Consider the following 23568-nt stretch of genomic DNA (forward strand, 5'->3'; position numbering starts at 1 on the left):
CAGCTAGGAACGCCAGGTCTGATATCCATTTTATATCTTTCAGACAACACATTTCTTCCCCTTTCATTTCAAGAAAAAGGGAAATTTCCTCACGAATGGCAAAGAAAACATCAGGAACTTTTCCCCGACTCAGCCAACGAACTGTACTGTGGTAAGGTATATCCCCATACTCCACTTCGATATCTTTCAGGAATCCTTTGAATTGGCGATGATTCATACTGTGACGCCGCACAAAATTCACACACTTCACGACATCTTTCATTACGCCACCTAGCTCTACTGTTTCAGCACACAGTGCCTCTTGGTGAATAAAACAATGAAGAGTCAAAATGTCTTTCCCGAATTCGTCCCCGAGTTTATTTTTCAAACGAGAAGCAAAACCTTGGTGATGCCCGATCATTTGTAGTGCACCGTCTGTCGCTCCAGCATGGAGCTTATCCCACAGCAAATTCATATTGTCCACTGATTCACAAACAGCTTCAAAAATGTCATGTCCTGTTGCGGTGTAATCACGTGGTACCACATCCAAGAGTTCTTCAGTTACTTGCAGCTCCATGTCGACACCACGCACAAAGACTGCAAGTTGAGCACAGTCCGATATGTCGGTGCTTTCGTCAAGCGCTAGCGAAAATGCAACAAAGCTCTCCGCCTTTCTCCTGAGCTGTGTCTCTAAATCCGCTGCCATGTCCAGGATTAGATGAGACATTGTTTGCTTCGACAGGCAAATCCCTTCAATTGCCTGCACCTCCATTGGAAACAAACATTCTGCAACAGCTACCACGCACGATTTTACGAGTGGTCCCACCGAAAATGGCTTGCCACTTGTCGCAATGATGTGAGCGACCCTGTAGCTTGCTCGAAGTGCAGATTCAGTAGTGTTTTCTCCGCTCTCATTCACCTGAAAATTATAAATGCATTACAGAACACGAACTATGTTGCATGTTTTGATACCCTCTGTATTACGAAACTGTTTTTGAACTTACGTCTCCTGCTATGTCGTTCTTAAGCCTGGCTACCAGTTCTCTGTGAGCAACGCCTTCTACCTGATCGTAGTGCGCAGCGTGAAGATGTGTATAATGTCATTGTATATTGTACCTCTTCGCAGAATTGAATACTTTATGACATACAAGACATTGCGGACGATCATCCTTCTCAATGAATAGAAAGGTATCCTCCAACAGAGGTACAGGGCTCCCGCGGCAAGTCATAGCTGTCATTGAACAAGGATTATTGCGTCACTTGCGGCTGCATGCGGCCAGGGGGCAGTGAGTTCGCTTCCCCCCTCCACGCGGGCTCCGAGCTGCCGCAGTGAGCGCTCCGACTCCCTGGAGCTCGGTTGGAACAGCCTGTCCTGAATGAATGGCTCTGAGCACTATGGGACTCAACTGCTGAGGTCATTAGTCCCCTAGAACTTAGAACTAGTTAAACCTAACTAACCTAAGGACATCACAAACATCCATGCCCGAGGCAGGATTCGAACCTGCAACCGTAGCGGTCTTGCGGTTCCAGACTGCAGCGCCTTTAACCGCACGGCCACTTCGGCCGGCCTAACAGCCTGTCCTAGACGATGACTCTCCATCCAAGGTAACATGCTGCATCCTCCCAAACAAACAGTTTTCAATTCAGTCACAAATTTCACTTGATACCCCATATGATCGCACTTTTGACAATAAGTGTAGGCTTTTTGGAAATCAAGAAGTACTGTCTCTACCTGCCTACCTTGATCCAAAACCTTCAGCATGTCATGTGAGAAAAGTGCGAGTTGGGTTACACGTGACTGATGTTTTCGGAATCTCTGCTGGTTGGCATGTAGGAGGTCATTCCATTCGAGATACGGTCTCTTCACAAGTCTGACACGTACAGAGGTCCAACACAATGAGTCGAGATCACGTGATGTGGATGGGCGAGCCACTTCAAGTGAACAGTTTAGTAAACAATACACAGTCAGCCACCACTTGTTGCAATCGAATTAGCACCTTCTTCAACTTTACTGTGATGGTGTTAGTGAGTATTTCCTACAATATGTCTCAAGCAGGTAGTTAAAAACGGAAACACAGGACAATGACTTTAGTTGAAAAATCCAAAATTATTATAAAATTAAACAAAAGAGAAAAAAAAATTAATGATTTAACTTCATTTTATGGTGTTAGGCATGCTACCATTTATGACATTTAAAAAATCATGATAAACTGAGGGAACACATCAACTTGAGCTGCTTGTCATAAGAAAATCAAAAAATCCTAGGGCATTCAAAAATGCAAAACATTTGCAATTCAAATATAAACACCAAAAAAAGGTTGGATGACCCGGGAATTGTTCAGTGAATGGTTTCACAAGGAGTGCGTGCCATGTGCCAATGGTCAAAAACTTCCTCAAGAAGCAAAATTTGTCTCAGAAAGCTTTGTTGGTGTTAGATAATTGCCCCGGACATCCAACTGAAGAAGAACTTAAACCCAAAGATGGTTTGATAAAAGTGATGTTTCTCCCTCCAAATGTAGCTCCTTTGCTACAGCCTATGGATCATAATATTACGCAGACTGTTAAGGTTCATTACCAAAAAAAAAAAGAATCTACTGCAGGGGTGGGCCGATAGCTGCCCGCCCGCACCGTGACCCGCGAGGGCAACGCTGAGCAGCTATGAGGGCACGTAGTGCAGGTAGCAGAGCTGTATGACATGGCTGCCGCTTGGGTATGCACACTTCACGGGGGGCAACCATGTCGCTGTGAAAGCGCTTCATGCACACAGCTGAGTGTGAGCAAGCTAACGTACGTAGTGGAGGTGGAACACACATACATCCGAGGTTGTTTCACGCGCATGTGGGGTCCATGAACTCTGCGCCCAGATGAAACACAGTTTTGAATCATTATAAAATGTTCTATTTTCACAAATATGATACAGATGTAAAGGATTAAGAAACAAACAAATTTGTATTGTAAGTATTACGTTATATTTACACAGATGTGTATAGTTCAGAGGAGGGTACTATGTACGAATAGGACATAGGCATTAAATTACATCATCCTGGATGTTTTTACAATGATTTTCAACTAGCATCTTGATATTTGGTGTGAAATTACTGGTCCCAACATGCTTCACGGCAAGGGGTCAACCAGATGAACATCAGTACGACTACTACTAAGCTTAGATTTTGTCAGTTTCATTAGGGAGAAAACACTTTCGCACAAGTATGTTGTTCCAAAAGAACTACACACATGAGCAGCTATTTTAAATAACAATGGGAACTGTTCACATGAGAAATATTTGTAGAAGCTTTCCAAGGTTTCTGCAGTGCAAAACTTCTCCTTCAGTACATGATTGTATTGAAAGTCAATGAGTTCCAACTGATTTTCATAAGGCACGTTTTCAACGTTAACTGCAAAAAGAGTCACAAAAAGGTTGACATCGCATTCCAGTTGATTTAAATCCTCAAATCTAGTATCAAAAATGCCTACGAGAGACTGCAGCACCATTACAAACCCATAAAAATGTTCTTTGAGCCTCTCCTGTTCCAAATTATTTTCATTAACAACTAGTGCAACACTCAGTAAATGTAAGCACAATATTTCTGACAGTTGCTTTGCCCACAAAAGCAGTTTTCTCTTGCCAAAATAGTGTCAACCACTCCACTAGTTACCTTATTTCTACCTTGCAAAGCTACATTCAAGCTATTCAGATGCTTTTAGTTATGTCAGCTAAAAATGCAAGGGTTAAAATCCACCGTGGGTGGTCCAATTCTTTTACCAGATTTCCTTTCGCATCCATGAATAACGCTACATCTTTACGTAAATTAAAAAATCGTTCTAAAACAATAGCTCGACTCAACCAGCATACCTCACGAAAATATTGAACATCACCGCATTTACACTTGAGATCTGCCAGGAACAATTTGAATCGTCTGTGTTCCAAACCGTGCAATCTGAGAATGTTAATTGTTTTTATAACCCTGTCCATGACATCAACTAGTTTGGCACATTTTGCTAGCAAAGTAACATGGTGAAGAACACAATGTATTGCTGGTAGTTACTGCTGAACGCCGGCAGCTTTCAATTTTTTTCGTATCAAAGCACAACACCAGACTTATGACAAATCATTGCATTAGTCCCATCTGTTGCAATCGATGAAAGTTCTTCCCAACATAGCTCGTATTTCTCTATTATATGTTATACACACAAATGTATCTTGTCAGACATTGTTGGGGTTGGATAATAAATTGGAACTAAATCAAGGCGTTTCTCAATCACATTAAACTGAGAATCTACTCCTCGCAAAAAAACTGCAAGTTGAGCAACATCACATACATCAGTGCTTTAGTCCAATGCTAATGAAAAGAAAACCAAATCTTTGATCTTGTTTCTCAACTGAGCTTCCACATCGTGTGCTATTTCTTCAGGACTCCTGCAAACTGTTCTCCTTGAAAGAGGAACAGTTTCAAAAACAGGAAGACTTGCTGGGCACAAAATTGTTGCAGCAGCAACAAAACATTCTTTTACAAATTCTCCATCGCCAAAGGGCCATGCTATTTTATCTATGTTAAGAGTTACATGATAGCTTATTGTCATTGCTGCATCGTTGTGGATGATGAGGTTTCCATCCTGTAAATAAATAAACAGACAGCAAATGCACATAGCATATTATTAATAACAGTGATAATGTGAATCAGTGTCACAATTATTGCATTATACCGAACTGGGGACACAGAAGCAACAGAGAGGCTTCGTCCCCACCTTAGTCCTCAGTGGTTCACAACCCCCACAACAGGCTACAGCAGTCCACTCACCAAACCGCCGGCCCACACCGAATCCAGGTTTATTGTGCAGTTCGACCCCCAGTGGACATATACCACTCCCATATGTGTCAGACTACAGACACTCTACTGTAGTTCATTAGTTCATTTTGTTTGAGCTCAGAATATGTTTTAAGATTCTACTACAAATCGATGTCAAGGATTGGTTTTGAGGATCCTTCTACTACCATTCTTGTAGATGGGTGTGCCCTGAGCTTTTTCCCAAGAAGTAGGAACTGTTTTTTGTTCCAGAGATCTATGACAGATTTTAGACAGGAGAGGGGCTAACTCAGCCGTAAATTCAGTACAGAATCTGATAGGTTTTCCATTGGGTCCTGGAGCTTTGTTCATATTTAATGATTTCAGCTGTTTCTCTACAACTGACACTAATACTGATTTCATTCAACTTTTCAGTGGTATAAGGATTACATTGGGGTAATTCTCCTGTGTTTTCCTTTCTAAAGGATCATTGAGTTAAGCATTTCAGCTTTTGTTTTGCTACTCTCAATTTCAGTTTCTGTCTCATTTGCTAGGGACTGGACACTAACTTTGATCTGCGTAAGACAGCGTGTGGCAACAAGACCACAAACTCCAATTTATCAGTTTTCAGTAATATCTTTGTAATGTCTGCAACAACATAACTACTGTTTAGAAGGACAGTTTCAATGAATGTTAAGTCTGAAAAATTTATGCCAGCCACAAGTAATTATTATAACTTTTTTCTTACTCTTGTATTTTCCAATTCTATTTGTAGTGTGTGGTTCAGTGATTTGTCAGCAGCTGTATTTCCGGAAAAGAATTTTTCAGCAACTTTTGGCTCATCTTCTGCAAAGACTGACACTGACAGGAATGGTCCCAAATAAGATGTTCGAGACAATTCTCTTCCAACAGCTGGAGTAACCAAGTCAGGCAGGAACTGAACCTGAAAAGAAGATTGACATATTGCAATTTGGAATTATTATTTTTTGTCTTGAAGTGAGCAATTATTTTGCATCATGTATGTATCAAAGTCAAAAGAGTGGGGTCACGTATAAATACTGATGTTATTTATGAAAGAATTTGATGCATAACAATGACTGAATTCAAAAACTGAAGCAAGAATTCATTTTGGACAATGTGTTCTCTTTGTTCACTATAAGTTCACCTATAGTAAGCAAGCACGCATTTTAACAACATATTGTACTTATCCTTAACAATTCCACCAGAAAATTTGTATGGGTTATGATACTGTCTCTCTACAACAGTATTTATTACAGACTTGATTTTTGTTGTCTTGACTCCCTCTGCACTGACAGTCTTTAGCTATTAGCAGAGAACTCACTCTATTTATCTATTTAAATGTCTGTATTTTGTCTCATGTTCCACACACACACACACACACACACACACACACACACACACACACACACACACACGCTACTGATCCTACGATATGCCGGTAATCGAGTTGGTATCATATAAGGGCAGCATAAGAGTGTGTGTGTGTGTGTGTGTGTGTGTGTGTGTGTGTGTGTGTGTGAGAGAGAGAGTTTTTAATGTCGTTGTTACAGGATAACTGTGAAAGCTAGCAAGTTCTCTTTCTTTTGTGTGTGCCTGTCAACATCTCAACACTCCTGCATTTTGGTGAGTGGTCTCCTTTTATCCAAAAGTATTCAAATTCTACACGATCTTTCCTATAACACTAACTATCAATGCACAATATATCTTGAACTGATCTATATACACGCTTAAAAAACTCCCTTTTTTTTAAATTAGGATGCCAATGTGTTATTCTTACAACCCATTTAAATTATTTTTTCTGACTAAAATTCTGGAGTTGGATGAACTTTTTTCTTTGTTGCACACTAAAGATTCTTATCCCACTTTTGTCACTCTATGGCAAGATTATTACAGTACAGATTATTACACACACTTTTCCTTGGCCCCTGAGCAGAGGACGCTGGGAGCGGAAGCTTCCAATTGGCTCAATAGGACATTGGCTGCTGAGACAAGCCACACATTCTCCTCCTAGAGAAGCCAGTGTGTAGTTTATAAAAGAAACAAACATGTTGGATTAATGCAACGCAGAAGTGACACAAAAGGTGACGGCGTGTCACTAGAAGGACCAGGTACAGCCTCTTCACTAATTTCAGTAAATAATAATATCAATCACCAAGCACAGCAATACTGACCTTACAACTTATCTTAGAAGAAAGATTAAGGAAAGGCAAACCTACATTTCTAGCATTTGTAGACTTAGAGAAAGCTTTTGATAATGTTGACTGGAATACTCTAAAGGTGGCAGGGGTAAAATACAGGGAGCGAAAGGCTATTTACCATTTGTACAGAAACCAGATGGCAGTTATAAGAGTCGAGGGGCATGAAAGGGAAGCAGTGGTTGGGAAGGGAGTGAGACAGGGTTGTAGCCTCTCCCCGATGTTATTCAATCTGTTTATTGAGCAAGCAGTAAAGGAAACAAAAGAAAAATTCGGAGTAGGTATTAAAATCCATGGAAAAGAAATAAAAACTTTGAGGTTCGCCGATGACATTGTAATTCTGTCAGAGACAGCAAAGGACTTGGAAGAGCAGTTGAACGGAATGGATGGTGTCTTGAAAGGAGGATATAAGATGAACATCAACAAAAGCAAAACGAGGATAATGGAATGTAGTCGAATTAAGTCAGGTGATGCTGAGGGAATTAGATTAGGAAATGAGACGCTTAAAGTAGTAAAGGAGTTTTGCTATTTGGCGAGCAAAATAACTGATGATGGTCGAAGTAGATAAGATATAAAATGTAGACTGGAAATGGCAAGGAAAGCATTTCTGAAGAAGAGAAATTTGTTAACATTGAGTATAGGTTTAAGTGTCAGGAAGTTGTTTCTGAGCCATGTATGGAAGTGAAACATGGACGATAAATAGTTTGGACAAGAAGAGAATAGAAGCTTTCGAAATGTGGTGCTACAGAAGAAAGCCGAAGATTAGATGGGTAGATCACATAACTAATGATGAAGTATTGAATAGAATTGGGGAGAAGAGGAGTATGTGGCACAACTTGACAAAAAGAAGAGACCGGTTAGTAGGACATGTTCCGAGGCATCAAGGGATCACAAATTTAGCATTGGAGGGCAGCGTGGAGGGTAAAAATGGTAGAGGGAGACCAAGAGATGAATACACTAAGCAGATTCAGAAGGATGTGGGTTGCAGTAAGTACTGGGAGAGGAAGAAGCTTGCACAGGATAGGGTAGCATGGAGAGCTGCATCAAACCAGTCTCAGGACTGAAGACCACAACAACAACAAAGCACAGCACTGCACACAGATCAAGGTTATATTCGCAATAGTTACTTACTGTTATCATGTGTAATAACATTACAGTGTTATGTAGCTAACGTTTTCAATGAGCGTAAACATTCACATGTAGTCAGGTGAAATGCAATGATCGCACAGGGGTCCAAGTAGAAGTGGGCAATCAGTATGTGCAAAGTGTACGATTCCAGAATGAATCTTTCACTCTGATGTGAAGACTTATGACACTTCCCAACAGAGTATAACACCTGGTCAGAATGGGGCTAAGCTAAACCTGCCCTTTTCTTTTGTGGACAGTGCTCTGTTTCAGTGAGCTCTCCATGTATGCCTATTCATGCACCTAAATGATTCGAGCTGCCAGTTATTCTCTTCTAATTTATTTTCCCCACAGAGTATCTCAAATACCTTGTTGGTATATCAGACCTGAGCAAGAATATGATGGAGACCGGCTTACCCACTAATGGCTAAATGACACCTGCAGAGCTTGAAATGTAGGGCAGAGGTCCAGAGCATGAAAGCTACAAGTCGTGTTATGGGAAAGTCCCTGAAAACTCAGTTTGTCACAAGTACTGTCCAATGAAGGTTAAAGGACAAGTTCAAGTAATGGTCTAGAACATAAATTTTAATCTGTCAAGGAGTTTCAGAGCTAATTATGCAGTAACTGGCCATTCTGATACTTTGACATTAAGAACTAACACAATACACATTTACATTTAAGCGACATGACAAGTAGTGTTCCCAAAATGAAGAAGACTCTTTAGTTTGATGTTTCAATGTACATACGTTCTACTGATACATTTAGGAAATACTGATAGTATGCCAGCGATTTGATGACACTACCCTAAAACATTATTGCTAGTTTGCACTGTTGTTGGTGATTTGTTGTATAAATGCCATTCTCTTTTAATGATTTCTTCAGTTGTTCAGCAATGCATATTTGAAGATAGTATTAGTATTTAAATTTCTGAAGGTTCATTAACATCACAGCTTTCAATTGAAAAAATGGGATCTTGAACTATCAATCATAAATAAACTCAATCTAAACATTTTTCATGAAAATGTACAATCCTTGCTTAATAAGATTGATTACAGGTGGACTAAAGGATACCTCACTATTATTCATTTCCTAGCACTGGCTTAACCCCGAATTAATTCAACATACAAAAATAAATGAATTCACTTTGTCCTCCTACTAAAGTGCAGTAGCAATGTACAGAAAAAATATAGATTTTACTATCCTGCTTGCCATAAGTGGAAAGAATATCAAAAGCATCATGAAATTGCAGCTATAAAAATTATTAAGGTCAACCTCGTTATTCATACTGTTTACTGATCACAAGCTGGAAATTTTGAACTTTTCTTAAATAAATTAGAGTCATTGCTAAACAAAGTAAGCTGGTCTGGACTGCCGGAGTTGGTCATGTGTGAGTGAGACGTGTGCTTTCTCGGGTGTAAGAATGGTGTGCAGTTCTCCGTTTCGCTTTTGCTCATGAAGGGTGTGGCTGAAAGCTTTGTGTAAGTGTCTTAATAGCGCCTGTCTGAAACTTAACGTGCCTTCTTCATGGTAAGTAGTAGCCCATTTTTTCCTATATTGTTGATATTTCTACCTGGAGTTTCCAGTGTTTAAATAAAATGGATTGTGATTTGATAATCTGTGGTGACATAAACATTGATTTCCTCAAAACAGTAGAAGCAGAGAGGTCCTTTAGTACTTGTTACAACTTACAGTTTAATGGCTGAAGGAAATGCGGCTGCCTGTATAACAGACACTTGTGAAATACCTTTAGATCAGTTGCTAGTCAAGGGGAGTTTACACAGCACTTCATTAAAAATGAAGCTTGAAAATGAAAGGCAGTATTGTTAACGTCCTTAGCAATCACACATAGAAGCTATAGGTAGGAGAACATGAAATATTTCAACAGCTTGCTAAACAAAGAAAAATGGTCACTAGTTTACAAAATTAATGATAATACAGCGGAGATAATGAGTTACAGACAGGTACAACAAAAAGACTGTCAACAAATAAGCTTTCGGCCAGAAACGCCTTCATTGGAAATAGACACACACACACACACACACACACACACACACACACACACACACAGAGACCATAGCCTCAGCAGCCAGAGACTGTGATGGTGCGCATGTGTGCATGCTTGTGTGTGTGCATGAGCGTGTGTGTGTGTCTGTGTGTGTGTGTGTAGTCTATTCTGATTGAAAGCCTTTTTGGCCGAAAGCTTACTTGCTGACAGTCATTTTGTTGTGCCTGTCTGCGACTCAGCATCTCAGCTATATGGTGAGTAGCAACTATCCTTTTCATAATATTGTCATTATTCCATCATGGATTTCAACACATTCATTGACACACTAACCCATTTCTTTCAAACTGCACTTCCACAAAAAACTGTAAAAGAGACTACTTTGAATAATATTTAACACGGAAAACTTTTCACCTGCATTACATGTATATTATAAAAATACACAGAAAAGTAATAACTGCAGCAAAAATAACGCACAACGGTGAATTTATTTATAATTTAGCTAATAAAGCAAAGGCTATGTGGAGTGTTATAAAAAAAAAAAGAATCTGTTGACAACAGAGCATCACGCAGAAATATCACTCAATTACAAGAAACTCAAAAAGTAACAAACCCCTTAAAAGTAGCCCTCATATTTAACAACTTTTTCAAAGGTGTTGCTGATATGATAAAGTCAACCTCAAATAAGAACACTCAAAACAATGAATCTAAAATAAGTGAACATAGACGGTCAATGTACTCAGCTCCATCTCACAACATGAAGTAGCAAAAGCAATAAAAGGACTAAAAACTTCCAACTCTGCAGGCATTGATTGTATCCCTTCAACGATCTTAAAGAAGAGAGAACTGAACCAAACCTAACTGCTCATATGACTGCTCACTTCAGGCGAGCACTTTAAATGAGACACTGAACACATCTAAGGCTGTTCCAGTGTATGTGTGAATTACTAAGGGACCAAGCTGCTGAAGTCATCGGTCCCTACACTATATTCCAGTACATAAAAGGTGAGGGAGATAATGTCAACAACTACAGACCGACTACGATTTCTTCTTGCATTTAAAAAATATCATAAAAATTTATGTATGGTGAACTTATGGAATTTATACATAAAAATAGTATCCTACGTAATGAACAACACATATTCAGAAATAAGAGATCAACAACTGCCATTTGTGAGTGCAATCAACTTCATATGAAGGCTCATGGACAAGAAATAGGAATCCTACTGAAAGCATTTGACTCTGTGGATCATTAGACTCCGCTGTCAAAGCTTGAAAAACATGATATTTGAAATCTATCCAGCAACTCATTCAGTTTCTTCTGTGCAATTGTAAGCAAGCAGTGGGCATCAAGTACAGAAATGTCAACCCGAAAACTACCTCTGAACATTTGTCAGACCATAAATCACTGAAACATGGTGTAATCCAAGAATCAGTAATGTGACCTCTTCTGTTTCTTCTGTGCATTAACGATCTAATCTTAAACATGGATGCACATAAGACAGTCATATTTTCAGATGATACCACAATTTTACTAACAGGGGAAAGTAAGGAAGAATTTCAGCAATCAGAAAACAGTGCAGGGCACAGAATAATCACCTTGTAAAAAAAAAGTTAAAAATCTATTACAATAGAATTCCACAATGCTCCAAGCAAGCATAAGTTTATCCCATTTGTCTCCATCAAATGAACCAGTTGACAACATGATGGACGTAGGACTATGACTGCAAAGCAACGTAAAATGGAATAAAAATACTGACTGTCTTAATGTAAAATTTAGCAAGACATGTTACCTCCTTTGCTCACTAAAATCCTGCTGTAGTGAGAAAACAGTAACAAATGCATAATAAGCCTACTTCCATTCTACCCTTAAATATGCAGTCACTTTCTGGGGAAACACTAAAGCAGGTATCAGGACTTTTAATCTGCAAAAAGGGACATTAGAGTAATGTTTGGATGCAAACCTAGAGACTCGTAAACTTTTATTCAACATCTCCGGTATTCCTTCTTTGCCATGTATCTACATTACGGAAACCCTTATATTCTTTAAAATAAATGTGATAGGTAAGGACTGCAGACTGCAAAAGAAGTGTGACACTCATGATCGCAGTGCTACACAAAACAAAAATTTACATATTACCCAAATTAAAGCATTTCTTTGCCAAACTTGAGCTTTTAATAGACTTTCTGAAAACATAAAAAACAATTGCCGATGTCAAATCCTTTGGAAAATCTTTAAAGTCATATTTATATACTGAAGAGCCAAAGACACAGGTACACTCGCCTAATATCGTCTAGAGCCCCCATGAGCTGGCAGAAGTGCTGCTGGCAACACAACATGGCATGGATTCAACAAATGTCTGAAGTAGTGCTGGAGGGAATTGGCACCATGAATCCTGCAGGGCTGTCCATAAATCCATAAGAGTACAAGGGAGTGGAGATCTCTTCTGAACAGAATGTTGCAAAGCATCCCACATATGCTCAATAATGTTCATGTCTGGGGAGTTTGGTGGCCAGTGGAATTGTTTAAACTTAGAAGAGTTTTCCTGGAGCTACTATGTAGCAGTGCTGAATGTGTGGTGTGTCGCATTGTCCTGCTGGAATTGCCCAAGTCTGTCAGAATGCACAATGGACATGAATGGATGCAGGTGATCAGACAGGATGCTTACATACAAGCCACCTGCCACAGTCGTATTTAGGTATATGAGGGCTCTCCTAACACTACAACTGCACATGCTCCACACCATTAAAGAGCCTCCACCAGCTTGAACAGTCCCCTGCTGACATGCAGTTTCCATGGATTATGAGGTTGTCTCCATAACCAAACACATCCATCCACTACATTCAATTTGAAGTGGGACTTGCTGACCAGACAACGTTTCCAGTCATCAACAGTCCAATGTCAGTGTTGACGGGCCAAGGCGAGGCGTAAAGCTTTGTGTTGTGCAGTCATCAAGGGTACATGAGTGGGGCTTTGGCTCCAAAGGCCCATTTCGATTATGTTTCATTGAATGGTGCACACACTTGATACTTGCTGATGGTCCAGCACTGAAACCTGTAGCAATGTGTGGAAGGACTGAACTTCTGTCACATTGAACGATTCTCTTCTGTCATCATTGGTCCCATTCTTGCATGACCTTTTTCCGGCTGCAGCGATGTCGAAGATTTGATGTTTTACCTGATTCCTGATATTCACAGTACACTTGTGAAATGGTTGTAAGAGAAAATCCCCACTTCATCACTACCTCAGAGTTGCTGTGTCCCATTGCTCGTGTTCTGAGTATAACAACATGTTCAAACTCACTTAAATCTTGATAATATGCCACTGTAGCAGCAGTAACCAATCTAAAAACTGCACCAGACATTTGTTGTCCTATGTAGGTGTTGCCAAGTGCAGTGCTGTATTCTGCCTGTTTATATATTTCTGTATTTTAATATGCACACATATACCAGTTTCTTTGGGACTTCAGTGTAGCATCACTGCTTTTACTCAAGTAAAAAGTGCTATATAAATATGTAATAAATGAATACTTATAAACTGACTTGTTCCTTGTCTTATGCATAATATGCTTTATAGATGACAGGATCAATACAATACAGTAGAACTAACAAGATATTGATTATAATACTGTAGAAGACAAGTTAAGTGCAGACTCCCATAGTGGTTGATTTGATGGACAGTCATTTTCAAATTTTATGGTATGTACAATTTGTTCTTTTAGATTTATCAAGATCTTACACTACATTTCTTGTACATATACCGGCCAACTGCCATAAAATCCACACATTACCTATCATTATTATAGACACTTCGAATTACTTTGTTCAAAAATTAAATTTCCTAACATGCCAGAATCCTTATTGTGGTGTCACCGCCAGACACCACACTTGCTAGGTGGTAGCTTTAAATCGGCCGCGGTCCATTAGTACATGTCGGACCCGCGTGTCGCCACTGTCAGTGATCGCAGATCGAGCGCCACCACACGGCAGGTCTCGAGAGACTTATTAGCACTCGCCCCAGTTGTACGGACGACTTTGCTAGCGACTACACGGACGAAGACTCTCTCATTTGCCGAGAATATAGATAGCATAGCCTTCAGCTAAGTCAATGGCTACGACCTAGCAAGGCGCCATTAACAGTATATTGCATGTACGAGGGCAGTTCAATAAGTAATGCAACACATTTTTTTTCTCGGCCAATTTTGGTTGAAAAAATCGGAAATTTCTTGTGGAATATTTTCAAACATTCCCGCTTCGTCTCGTATAGTTTCATTGACTTCCGACAGGTGGCAGTGCTGCACGGAGCTGTTAAAATGGCGTCTGTAATGGATGTGCGTTGCAAACAACGGGCAGTGATCGAGTTTCTTTTGGCGGAAAACCAGGGCATCTCAGATATTCATAGGCGCTTGCAGAATGTCTACGGTGATCTGGCAGTGGACAAAAGCACGGTGAGTCGTTGGGCAAAGCGTGTGTCATCATCGCCGCAAGGTCAAGCAAGACTGTCTGATCTCCCGCGTGCGGGCCGGCCGTGCACAGCTGTGACTCCTGCAATGGCGGAGCGTGCGAACACACTCGTTCGAGATGATCGACGGATCACCATCAAACAACTCAGTGCTCAACTTGACATCTCTGTTGGTAGTGCTGTCACAATTGTTCACCAGTTGGGATATTCAAAGGTTTGTTCCCGCTGGGTCCCTCGTTGTCTAACCGAACACCATAAAGAGCAAAGGAGAACCGTCTGTGCGGAATTGCTTGCTCGTCATGTGGTTGAGGGCGACAATTTCTTGTCAAAGATTGTTACAGGCGATGAAACATGGGTTCATCACTTCGAACCTGAAACAAAACGGCAATCAATGGAGTGGCGCCACACCCACTCCCAAGAAAAAGTTTAAAGCCATACCCTCAGCCGGTAAAGTCATGGTTACAGTCTTCTGGGACGCTGAAGGGGTTATTCTGTTCGATGTTCTTCCCCATGGTCAAACGATCAACTCTGAAGTGTATTGTGCTACTCTTCAGAAATTGAAGAAACGACTTGTTCGTAGACGTGTTTGTAGGCACAAAAATCTGAACGAACTTCTCCTTCTTCATGACAACGCAAGACCTCACACAAGTCTTCGCACCCGAGAGGAGCTCACAAAACTTCAGTGGACTGTTCTTCCTCATGCACCCTACAGCCCCGATCTCGCACCGTCGGATTTCCATATGTTTGGCCCAATGAAGGACGCAATCCGTGGGAGGCACTACGCGGATGATGAAGAATTTATTGATGCAGTTCGACGTTGGCTCCGACATCGACCAGTGGAATGGTACCGTGCAGGCATACAGGCCCTCATTTTAAGGTGGCGTAAGGCCGTAGCACTGAATGGAGATTACGTTGAAAAATAGTGTTGTGTAGCTAAAAGATTGGGGAATAACTTGGTGTATTTCAATGCTGAATAAAACAACCCCTGTTTCAGAAAAAAAAATGTGTTGCATTACTTATTGAACTGCCCTCGTATCTAAAGAGTCTAACTTGTCAAGAGCGATGTACACCAATGATGGATTAAAGTTAAGTATTCCAGCAGCTATGTACTTTTCTTTATAGCATTCATTACGTATCCCGTTTCAGACCTCACGCCATCCTGCGTGAGCTTATAGCGTGCAAATCGGCCTCCTCTAGCAATATAACACTTGTTATGAATAAAATGAACTAGGGAAGAAAGAAAATAGTGAGAGGACTATGCAGTTTTCTGATCTACCATTTTCCTCACAAAACCCGAGAAACAAATCTACAGAAGAAAAGACTTGCAAAAGTGACATGTCAACATACTCTTATCTTGGTTGAAATACGTGTAATGTTTCATGTCACAGTTTCTGCCAATCGTGAGTAGAATTCTTTTTAACTGAACAAGTCCTGCTTTTCATAATTTAGATCTGCTAGTGTGTTTCGCATTTAATTATGTAACATGAAAAACATATTCAAGTAAAAAAGTAAAATAAAATACAATAAAAAAAGCACAAATAACCCCAGACAATATTAAATGAAAACTTTTTCCCAGGAATCATTTGATAAATCTTCTGATTTATAGTATTTTAAATACTCACCTGTTGTGTGAGTAATCTGCAAATTGGGCGCACATTTCCAGATGGACCACATCTTATTTCCAATAAATCACTCAAGGCCTGGATTGGTTGCCTGTGCCCATTTCCAACTATTGAAGAGGCTTTCATTGTTATGAAAAGCCCTTGAAGAATGGATCCAAATATCTGTGTCATGAAAGAGACAATATTTTATCACATAGTGCAAAAACTGCCAAATGTCCGTCTGAAACATGTAATTACAAACACGGGCTAGAAAGGCTAACTACATGTAGTTACATGATATGATTTTCAACTACAGGTTTCTCTTTCAAGAAAAATTCTTTTCAAAAACCTGTTGCAGTTTGGTGTAATTTATTAGCATTTTATTTTAATGTTTCTTGCAATTTCTTTTTTGTATGTATAAAGTGGATGACATACAAACAATGACTCTCATTATTTTCTCTGTTGAAGATTTGACATATACGCTCCATATTCCTGGCTATGATACAGAAGCATTTAAAGAATAAGAGGAATATGGAATGGCAATATTATTATGGAATGGACTCATGGAGAGCATGATGACTGTATATAAGAAGTTGAAAGGGCATTATAATAAATAAAATGAGTACAATAATCTGAAACAAAATCTACAATCAACCTTCCAGTTCTGGCTGCTATGAATACTGCCAATGATTTAACTAACAGTCATACACCGCAGTGACTAAAATTCACAAGACACCAGATGGTATTACACAAGATGTTCCAAAGAGGACTTTGGACTATATGACTGGGCTGATAACTATGTGCTTCAAGTACAACTTAACCCCAAACACAGAGGAACTTTTAAATCAAGAGCTTGAGACAGAGAAATCCCCCACAACTTGATTTTTATAACTTGAGTACTGATAGGTGCAGCTCTACCAGCCATCAAAACAGTATTGTTGGCTGTTCTACAAATTAATACAGCCTTGTTGTGACTGAAGCACATTTACATATCTTGAGAGTAAACACGTTTCTGATACTTTGACGGAATTTACAGAAGAGAGACAGGATGGCTTCCCAAAATAGCATAGGAGAGAGAATGAACTAGATTTCACCAGCACCAGACTATGAGAGTTTTCATAAGCTACCTCTCAAAAATAATCAGACTGGAAGGAGGAGGGTACATGATGGCCACGAGGTAACCAATCAAATGACTATAATCATTCATGATGGATGAAACTCGTTGTGAAAGGAGAAATTGGCCCTTAGCCGCAGTATTTATAGCAGTTGCGGTCATTGAGAAATTTGGTGAAGTACTCATTCTCCGAAACAATCAAGTGGCTATGAAACTGAAGGAGATCTCAAGAGTTTGGATAAGGACAGAATAGAATGGTTTGGTCAGAAAACCTTACTGGATGGCCAGTTTGTTTGAGAACATAAGAGCAAGTAGATTAAATTTCTATATAACTGTTGTTCCGTCGAAGAAACTGTGCTTCAAGACTAGCAGTAATTAATGTAATCAAGCATTCTTGCAGTTAACATGCTAATGCTTGCAACAGTGATAAAGCACTACAGAAAGGATGCCACAGGTGTGAGGCCGTTTTTCATTTCTATTCCTTTGAATTACTGACTTTATGCTCTGTGAGATACAAGAGCCCCAGACCTGCTGAAAGGTGTTCCAGTAGAAGAGAAAGCAGTAAGTACAAATGCAGGGGGCAGAATGTGCCACAATGGGTGTCATACATGATAAGAAGTATACATTTTTGTAGGACACAAGGGCACATGTGTCGGTGGCCTCGAGAGGTTTAGTGGGTAAGAAGCAATTTGACCCTCCACATTATAATTTGCGTGGGATAGGGGATAATGATGTATGGCCACTGGGGCTGGTAACGGGGTATTTTTAATTAGAGACAACCAAGTTTATGTTGTGTGTGAAAGTGGTGTCTCATGTAAGTGAGGAACCAGGACAATCCTAGGGTTAGACTTTCTGCATCAATATCACATCATAACTGATCTTTGATGATTTGAGGTGGAACTTAGTGCGAGGACATTCTGACTTGGAGGAGCTGTCATCAATGCTGATCTGTCGTGAGGAGTATCTGTTGTACAAGGTAATCCAGTTAAGCTGTGAACAATGACATTAAGGCTTAATGCTTGATTGTGTGTTGAGTGGTACTTGGGATGTTGCTGTGAGCGAATGTGATGCCTGACTTACCAGTTGATATGCTGTGCATACTGGAATGCTGGAGGATAGTGAAGTATTAGAAGCAGCAAGTTGTTTAGTGAGATGAAGTATTGTACACATACAGGAAAGGGATGGAGGCAACGTGGATAATTTTGGTGTCGAGGAGGTTTAAGCTGTTAAAGGGAACATTAGTGGCAATGTTAGAAACTGCGGTAGAGAAATATTGTTCCACAGAGGGTGTAGGCTACAGAAGAGCACAGGATGCCACTAAGATTACATTGCGTGAGAAAGTGAGGCTTGTAAGGGGAACAGAGAGGAAACAGGCGGAAGAACTGTTGCTAGAGATTCAAGTCTCGTTCTTGCCAAAAGGGCTCTTGCCTGCAGTTCCCTTAAGCCAACACAGGATTCTGATGAGGAATGAATCATCAGTGTACTGGAGGCTGTACAGAATACCATTGTCTCTGCAGCCAATTTTGGAGGAGTTTATCAATTAACAGTTGACCAGCGTCATAGAAGAAGGAGAGAGTATTGCAGGAATTGTAATTATACTGCAGAAGTCTTCAGACAGATTGAGGAGATATCGATTTTACTGTGACTACCACCACCTGAACAGTAAGAATTCGACAGATGCTTACCACATTCCAAACATCACGAAAACAACTGATAATATGGAGCATTTGCCGGTATCTCTTGATGATAGACTTGAAGAGTGGGTACCAGCAATTAGAGGTGGGTCCACAGGATAGAGCAAAGATTGCATTTTCAGTATCTTGGTGAAATTAACAGTACAAAACTATACCATTTGGTTTAAAGAATGCGCCAGCTACATTCCAGCGTTTGTTGGATAGAGTGTTGAAAGACTGAAGATTCATCACTGTTTAGTGTACCTGGATGACATAATCGTCTTTTCAAGAGATTTGCAGGAACATAGGCAAAGACTAAGTAAAGCATTCAGCAGGTGCAAGTATCTCATCTAACAATGATTACTGAAAAAGTCACTTCACGTTAGAAGAAATAAATTACTTAGGTCATGTAATTAGTGAGGTTGGTGTGAGGAATGATACGAGATTGATACAGGCAGTGCAGGATTTTTCCAGTACCAGGAATGAGCAAAGAGTTACAGTCTTTACTGGGTCTTGGAAATTACTATTGAAAACTTGCGAGGTGTTTTGCGAATAGACCAAGGCTGCTTGCACAAATACTAAAGGAAGATATTAAATTTGTGTCATCTGAGGAGTGTCATAAATCATTTATCGAGTTAAAGTGTTTCTTACATTGAGTTCAGTGTCGGTGTCTCCAGATCTTCAGAAGAAATTTGTGTTATCATCTGACGTGTCAAACTGTGCACTCGAGTTCGTTCTGAGCCAGGAGGTCAATGGAGAGCAGTATCCTATTGCTTTTGCTTCGAGATAATTGAATGAACTTGAGAAGAAATATTCTACCACAAAGAGAGAGATGCTTAGCCTGGTGTACAAAGTAACATACTTCTGGTGTTACCTGTATGGGAAGAAAGTTAAAGCAGTGATTGATCATGCTGCTTTGAAGTGGTTATTAAGTCTGAAGGACCCATCTAGTAGACTGAGGAGTTTGGCATTAAACCTCAGCATATTTGAGTGCAAAGTAATCTACAAACCAGGGAGGACAATATGGAAATGAGGACACGCTAAGCAGGAAGGTAGTGGTGCTACAAGCACTAGGTCAGGACACTGCCGAGTGGCATGCAGCACAGAGAGCTGTGAGGAGTGTAAGTAGTACAGTTAGCAGCAGCAGTCCACCAAGTGTGACAGGTTGTTATGTAATGCAATGAGATCAGGACCACAAGTGGTTATATCAACGAAGTTAAGGAAAGAAGTGCTGAGCTAAAAGCGTGATCATGTTTTATCTGGCCATGGGGGATGCAGAGTGCTGAATGACAGGGTGGCAGAGAAGTACTGCTGGAGAGGAAGGAAAAGTGATGTTAATAAGTACAGCAGAAACTGTGTACAGCATGTGGATTTGAGACAGGAGCAAATACTATTGCAGAGATTGCCAGATGCAGTGGAACTGTTTCGTGTTACTAAGGTGGATGTATTAGGACCATTCTATGGAAGGTCAGCAAGGAATCATTTTGTGCTGACTATAATACGCCATTTTTCTCATTGCGTAAAGATGGTGCCTATGCTGGACCAAGAGGCAGTCACAGTCGCACAACTGCTGGTGAGTAGATGGACGTTAAGTTCGGAGGCCGGAGACAATAATTATGGATAACGGGACGATTTTCTTATCTGACCTGATGAAGATGATGTGTCAGTTGTTGAAAGTGAAGAAATTAAGAACTAGTCCATTTCATCATCAATCTAATGGAAGGGCAGAGAAGGTTCATTGGACAACTGGGAGGATACTTAGTTATTGGATGAACTCTCACCATACGGGCTGGGACATATATTTAACTTTTGCGGTGAGTGCAAATAATTTAAAGGTACACACCAGCACTGTGTTGCCACCATTCGAGGTGGTGTATGGCAAGAAGATGCCACCATTCAATGAGATTAAGCATAAAGGATCAGGAAATGAGAATCAGCCTGAAAATTTGTGAAAACAGTGAGATGTGTTGAAGGTCCAACAAGCAAACACCAAGGCATTGGAAAGCCAACAGGAGGCAGTAAAGTGTAGGGGAACTTGCCCTCAATGCAAGGTGAGTGCTATCCAGTTCTTATACTCTGAAACGGAAGGTAAGTTTGTGACACAGTACCAAGTGACTGAAACCATGTCACCTGTGAATGTGAAGCTACATCTGCCAAAGAGATTGATGACTGTACATGTTGGATGTTTATAACCATTCATGGGAGTGCCAGAAGCAATCACATGGGTAATATTAGGGGACCCAGGAAGAGAGGGGAAGTATACGAAGTGGGACAATAAGCAAAAAGAGAAGGAACTCCACATACCTCATATACTGTATCGTTAAGATTGAGGAAGTAGTCATCATATTTTGTGTTCTATTGTGATTCTTGTGGTTTTGGTTATTTTCTTTTGTGTGTTGTGTATATTATTGAAGTAATTTCGAGTAGGATTATATGTATCTCTTAGAATAAAGATTATCTTTTGTTATTGGTGAGAAGTGCTGTTCAGAGATAGCAGGCTTCTGGAGAGAGGTGAGGTGACAACAGTCGCTGTCCTCAGAGTGCAGTTCAGAAAAGGTGAGGGAAGAAGAATGCTTTTTGGCAGTGGTTTATCTCTTCGGCTGGAGCAGAGTGGGAGTGCAGCAAAATCATCACCTGGATGGAGGAGTTTTGTTTTCCAGGCAGCAGTATGTGGTATTATCTAGACAAAAACGGCTATTATGTTTAATATTCAATGTATAGGAACAACAGAATGAGATAAGGAGGCTGGAATAGGTCTTTTTAGGTTTGCAGCAATTAGCAAGTAGTAATGGCGTATTGAGGGAAGTATCTGAAGAACCCAAGAAAATGCTTGTGGCATATGTGCAACTGAAGGAACAGATGCAGGAAGTAGTAGAAGTAGTGCCGCATGAGTCATGAAGGATAAAAAGGGAATTGACAGATGTTGGAGGCAGGATACTCAAGATCATGTTTGGGACAGTGGATGCAAACGACATTTGGGACAGTGGATGCAAACGACATTTTGGACAGTGGATGCAAACGACTTTAAGTGAGCTGATCACGGTGTCAGAAGTCACAAGAAAATTTTCAGAAGGGAACAGAGTGGCTGTTGAGTGGCATTCCACATGGACTGGGGGTTTGGAAAGTAGCATGCTGAACAACACATGCATGCTTCGATAGCTCACTAGAAAAGATAATAGATTTTGTCAAGACATCAGTTAGCACTCTGAACTGGGATTTAGAAACAGTTGAAATAGGGATGCAAAGTATAAAGGGCTTCAATAACACTGACGAGACTGTTGAAGTCATTACAAGATAGTATCTGGAGTTGTTGAATGCAGTTTGCTGTTCATCAGTCACTCCATGGGCAACTGAGTCTGGTCTTATTGTCACCTGAGCAATATCTGAAGGGGCTGTGGAAGGTGCAGAGATAATTATCATCATAACAACAACTAGTAGCAGAGTCCATCAGCCAGAACCTGTCTTCCTACTACCATGGCACAATTGTGGATGTAAAAATGGATAGTGTATGGTTGTACGTGTCAGCGAGGGTAATGGTGATGGAAGATGGGGATCGGTATGTGGTAGTGAAACATGGTGTATACGTGGACAAGGAAAAAAATTCCCGGATTTTTCCCGTATTTCCCGGTTAAAAATACACTTTATCCTGGGTGAAAACACACTTCTTTCCGTATTAAGTGACAGTATAACTCTTCCTCGGCACAGTAAAACTCATCAATTCTTTGAATGTTTGTGGTTTTATATACCGAAGTAGAATTTCCCGGCACTTTAGAAAACAGAACTCGGCACTTTAGAAAACGAAACTCAGGGAGTGAAAAAATTTTTTTGTAAGACCTTTGCTGTGCAGCAACATATTGTGGTGTTACCTTTTATTATCTTCTCCTCATTAGCTATTGAAACAACCTCGCTTTGTAATGTAATTTTAATTTTCACCCAAAGGCACATTCAACACATCGCCGACAAATACACGTCTTTTGTATCAAGACAAGAGAGAGAGAGAGTCATCAATTAGTTCTTAAAAACAAAAACCTACGCAAAAGTAAAAAAGAACAAAATTATTTATAAAATCGGTCGCTGGCGCAGCGCTCTTCTGCGTGCGCAATCGTAAATTATAACTTTGTATTGGCGGAGGCGCGGAAGTCAAAGTACCATTACAATGCCTCCTCTACTGACACGCTCCGCAAGCGAGTGTGGCAGTATAGAAAATTTACATATTACAAAAAATATTTCTGAGCACAATGCTCTTTGCATATCAGTCTTTGTATACAGTCTTTTTGGTGTGTATCTTCTTTAGGAGTCGTAACATTAATGTCTTTGAATTGCAGCGTATTATCGTTGCTTAGCACAGCGTTTGAATTCAGTTCACATGATTTGTGTTTACAATGGAATTAATTCGAACAATAAATGTTTCTATTATATTGCTCCAATGTCTTTAAACGTAGTATCGGATTCTGAGTGTGTGTGTACTGCCTGGATCTCTTGCGTGTGACTTGAAGAAAATCCAAAGTTTGTTCAATGTGTCAACACGAAATTGTGATCTCCAGCAGTCGAATTTTGGTGGCGTCTACCGGGGTATAAATAGTCAATGAGGGCACAGGAAACACCTCACTGC

General features: G+C 40.2%; 1 protein-coding gene across 2 annotated transcripts in view; it reads right to left on the reverse strand.

Moving 5' to 3' along the window:
* Positions 1-23568, reverse strand: part of LOC124777944 (ubiquitin conjugation factor E4 B) — a 297870-nt gene that overhangs the window by 186833 nt on the left and 87469 nt on the right. For both annotated transcript variants that reach the window (XR_007015809.1, XM_047253495.1), the window contains exons 8-9: positions 16191-16352; positions 5512-5706 (exon numbers count right to left, since the gene is read on the reverse strand). Coding sequence is in view for 1 of the 2 variants with exons in the window: in XM_047253495.1 (XP_047109451.1) it covers positions 5512-5706; positions 16191-16352 (357 nt within the window). In the remaining variant the exon portion in view is untranslated. The remainder of the gene's footprint in view (positions 1-5511; positions 5707-16190; positions 16353-23568) is intronic.

The sequence above is a fragment of the Schistocerca piceifrons genome, chromosome 2, assembly GCF_021461385.2.
Source record: "Schistocerca piceifrons isolate TAMUIC-IGC-003096 chromosome 2, iqSchPice1.1, whole genome shotgun sequence".
NCBI classification, from domain to species: domain Eukaryota; kingdom Metazoa; phylum Arthropoda; class Insecta; order Orthoptera; family Acrididae; genus Schistocerca; species Schistocerca piceifrons.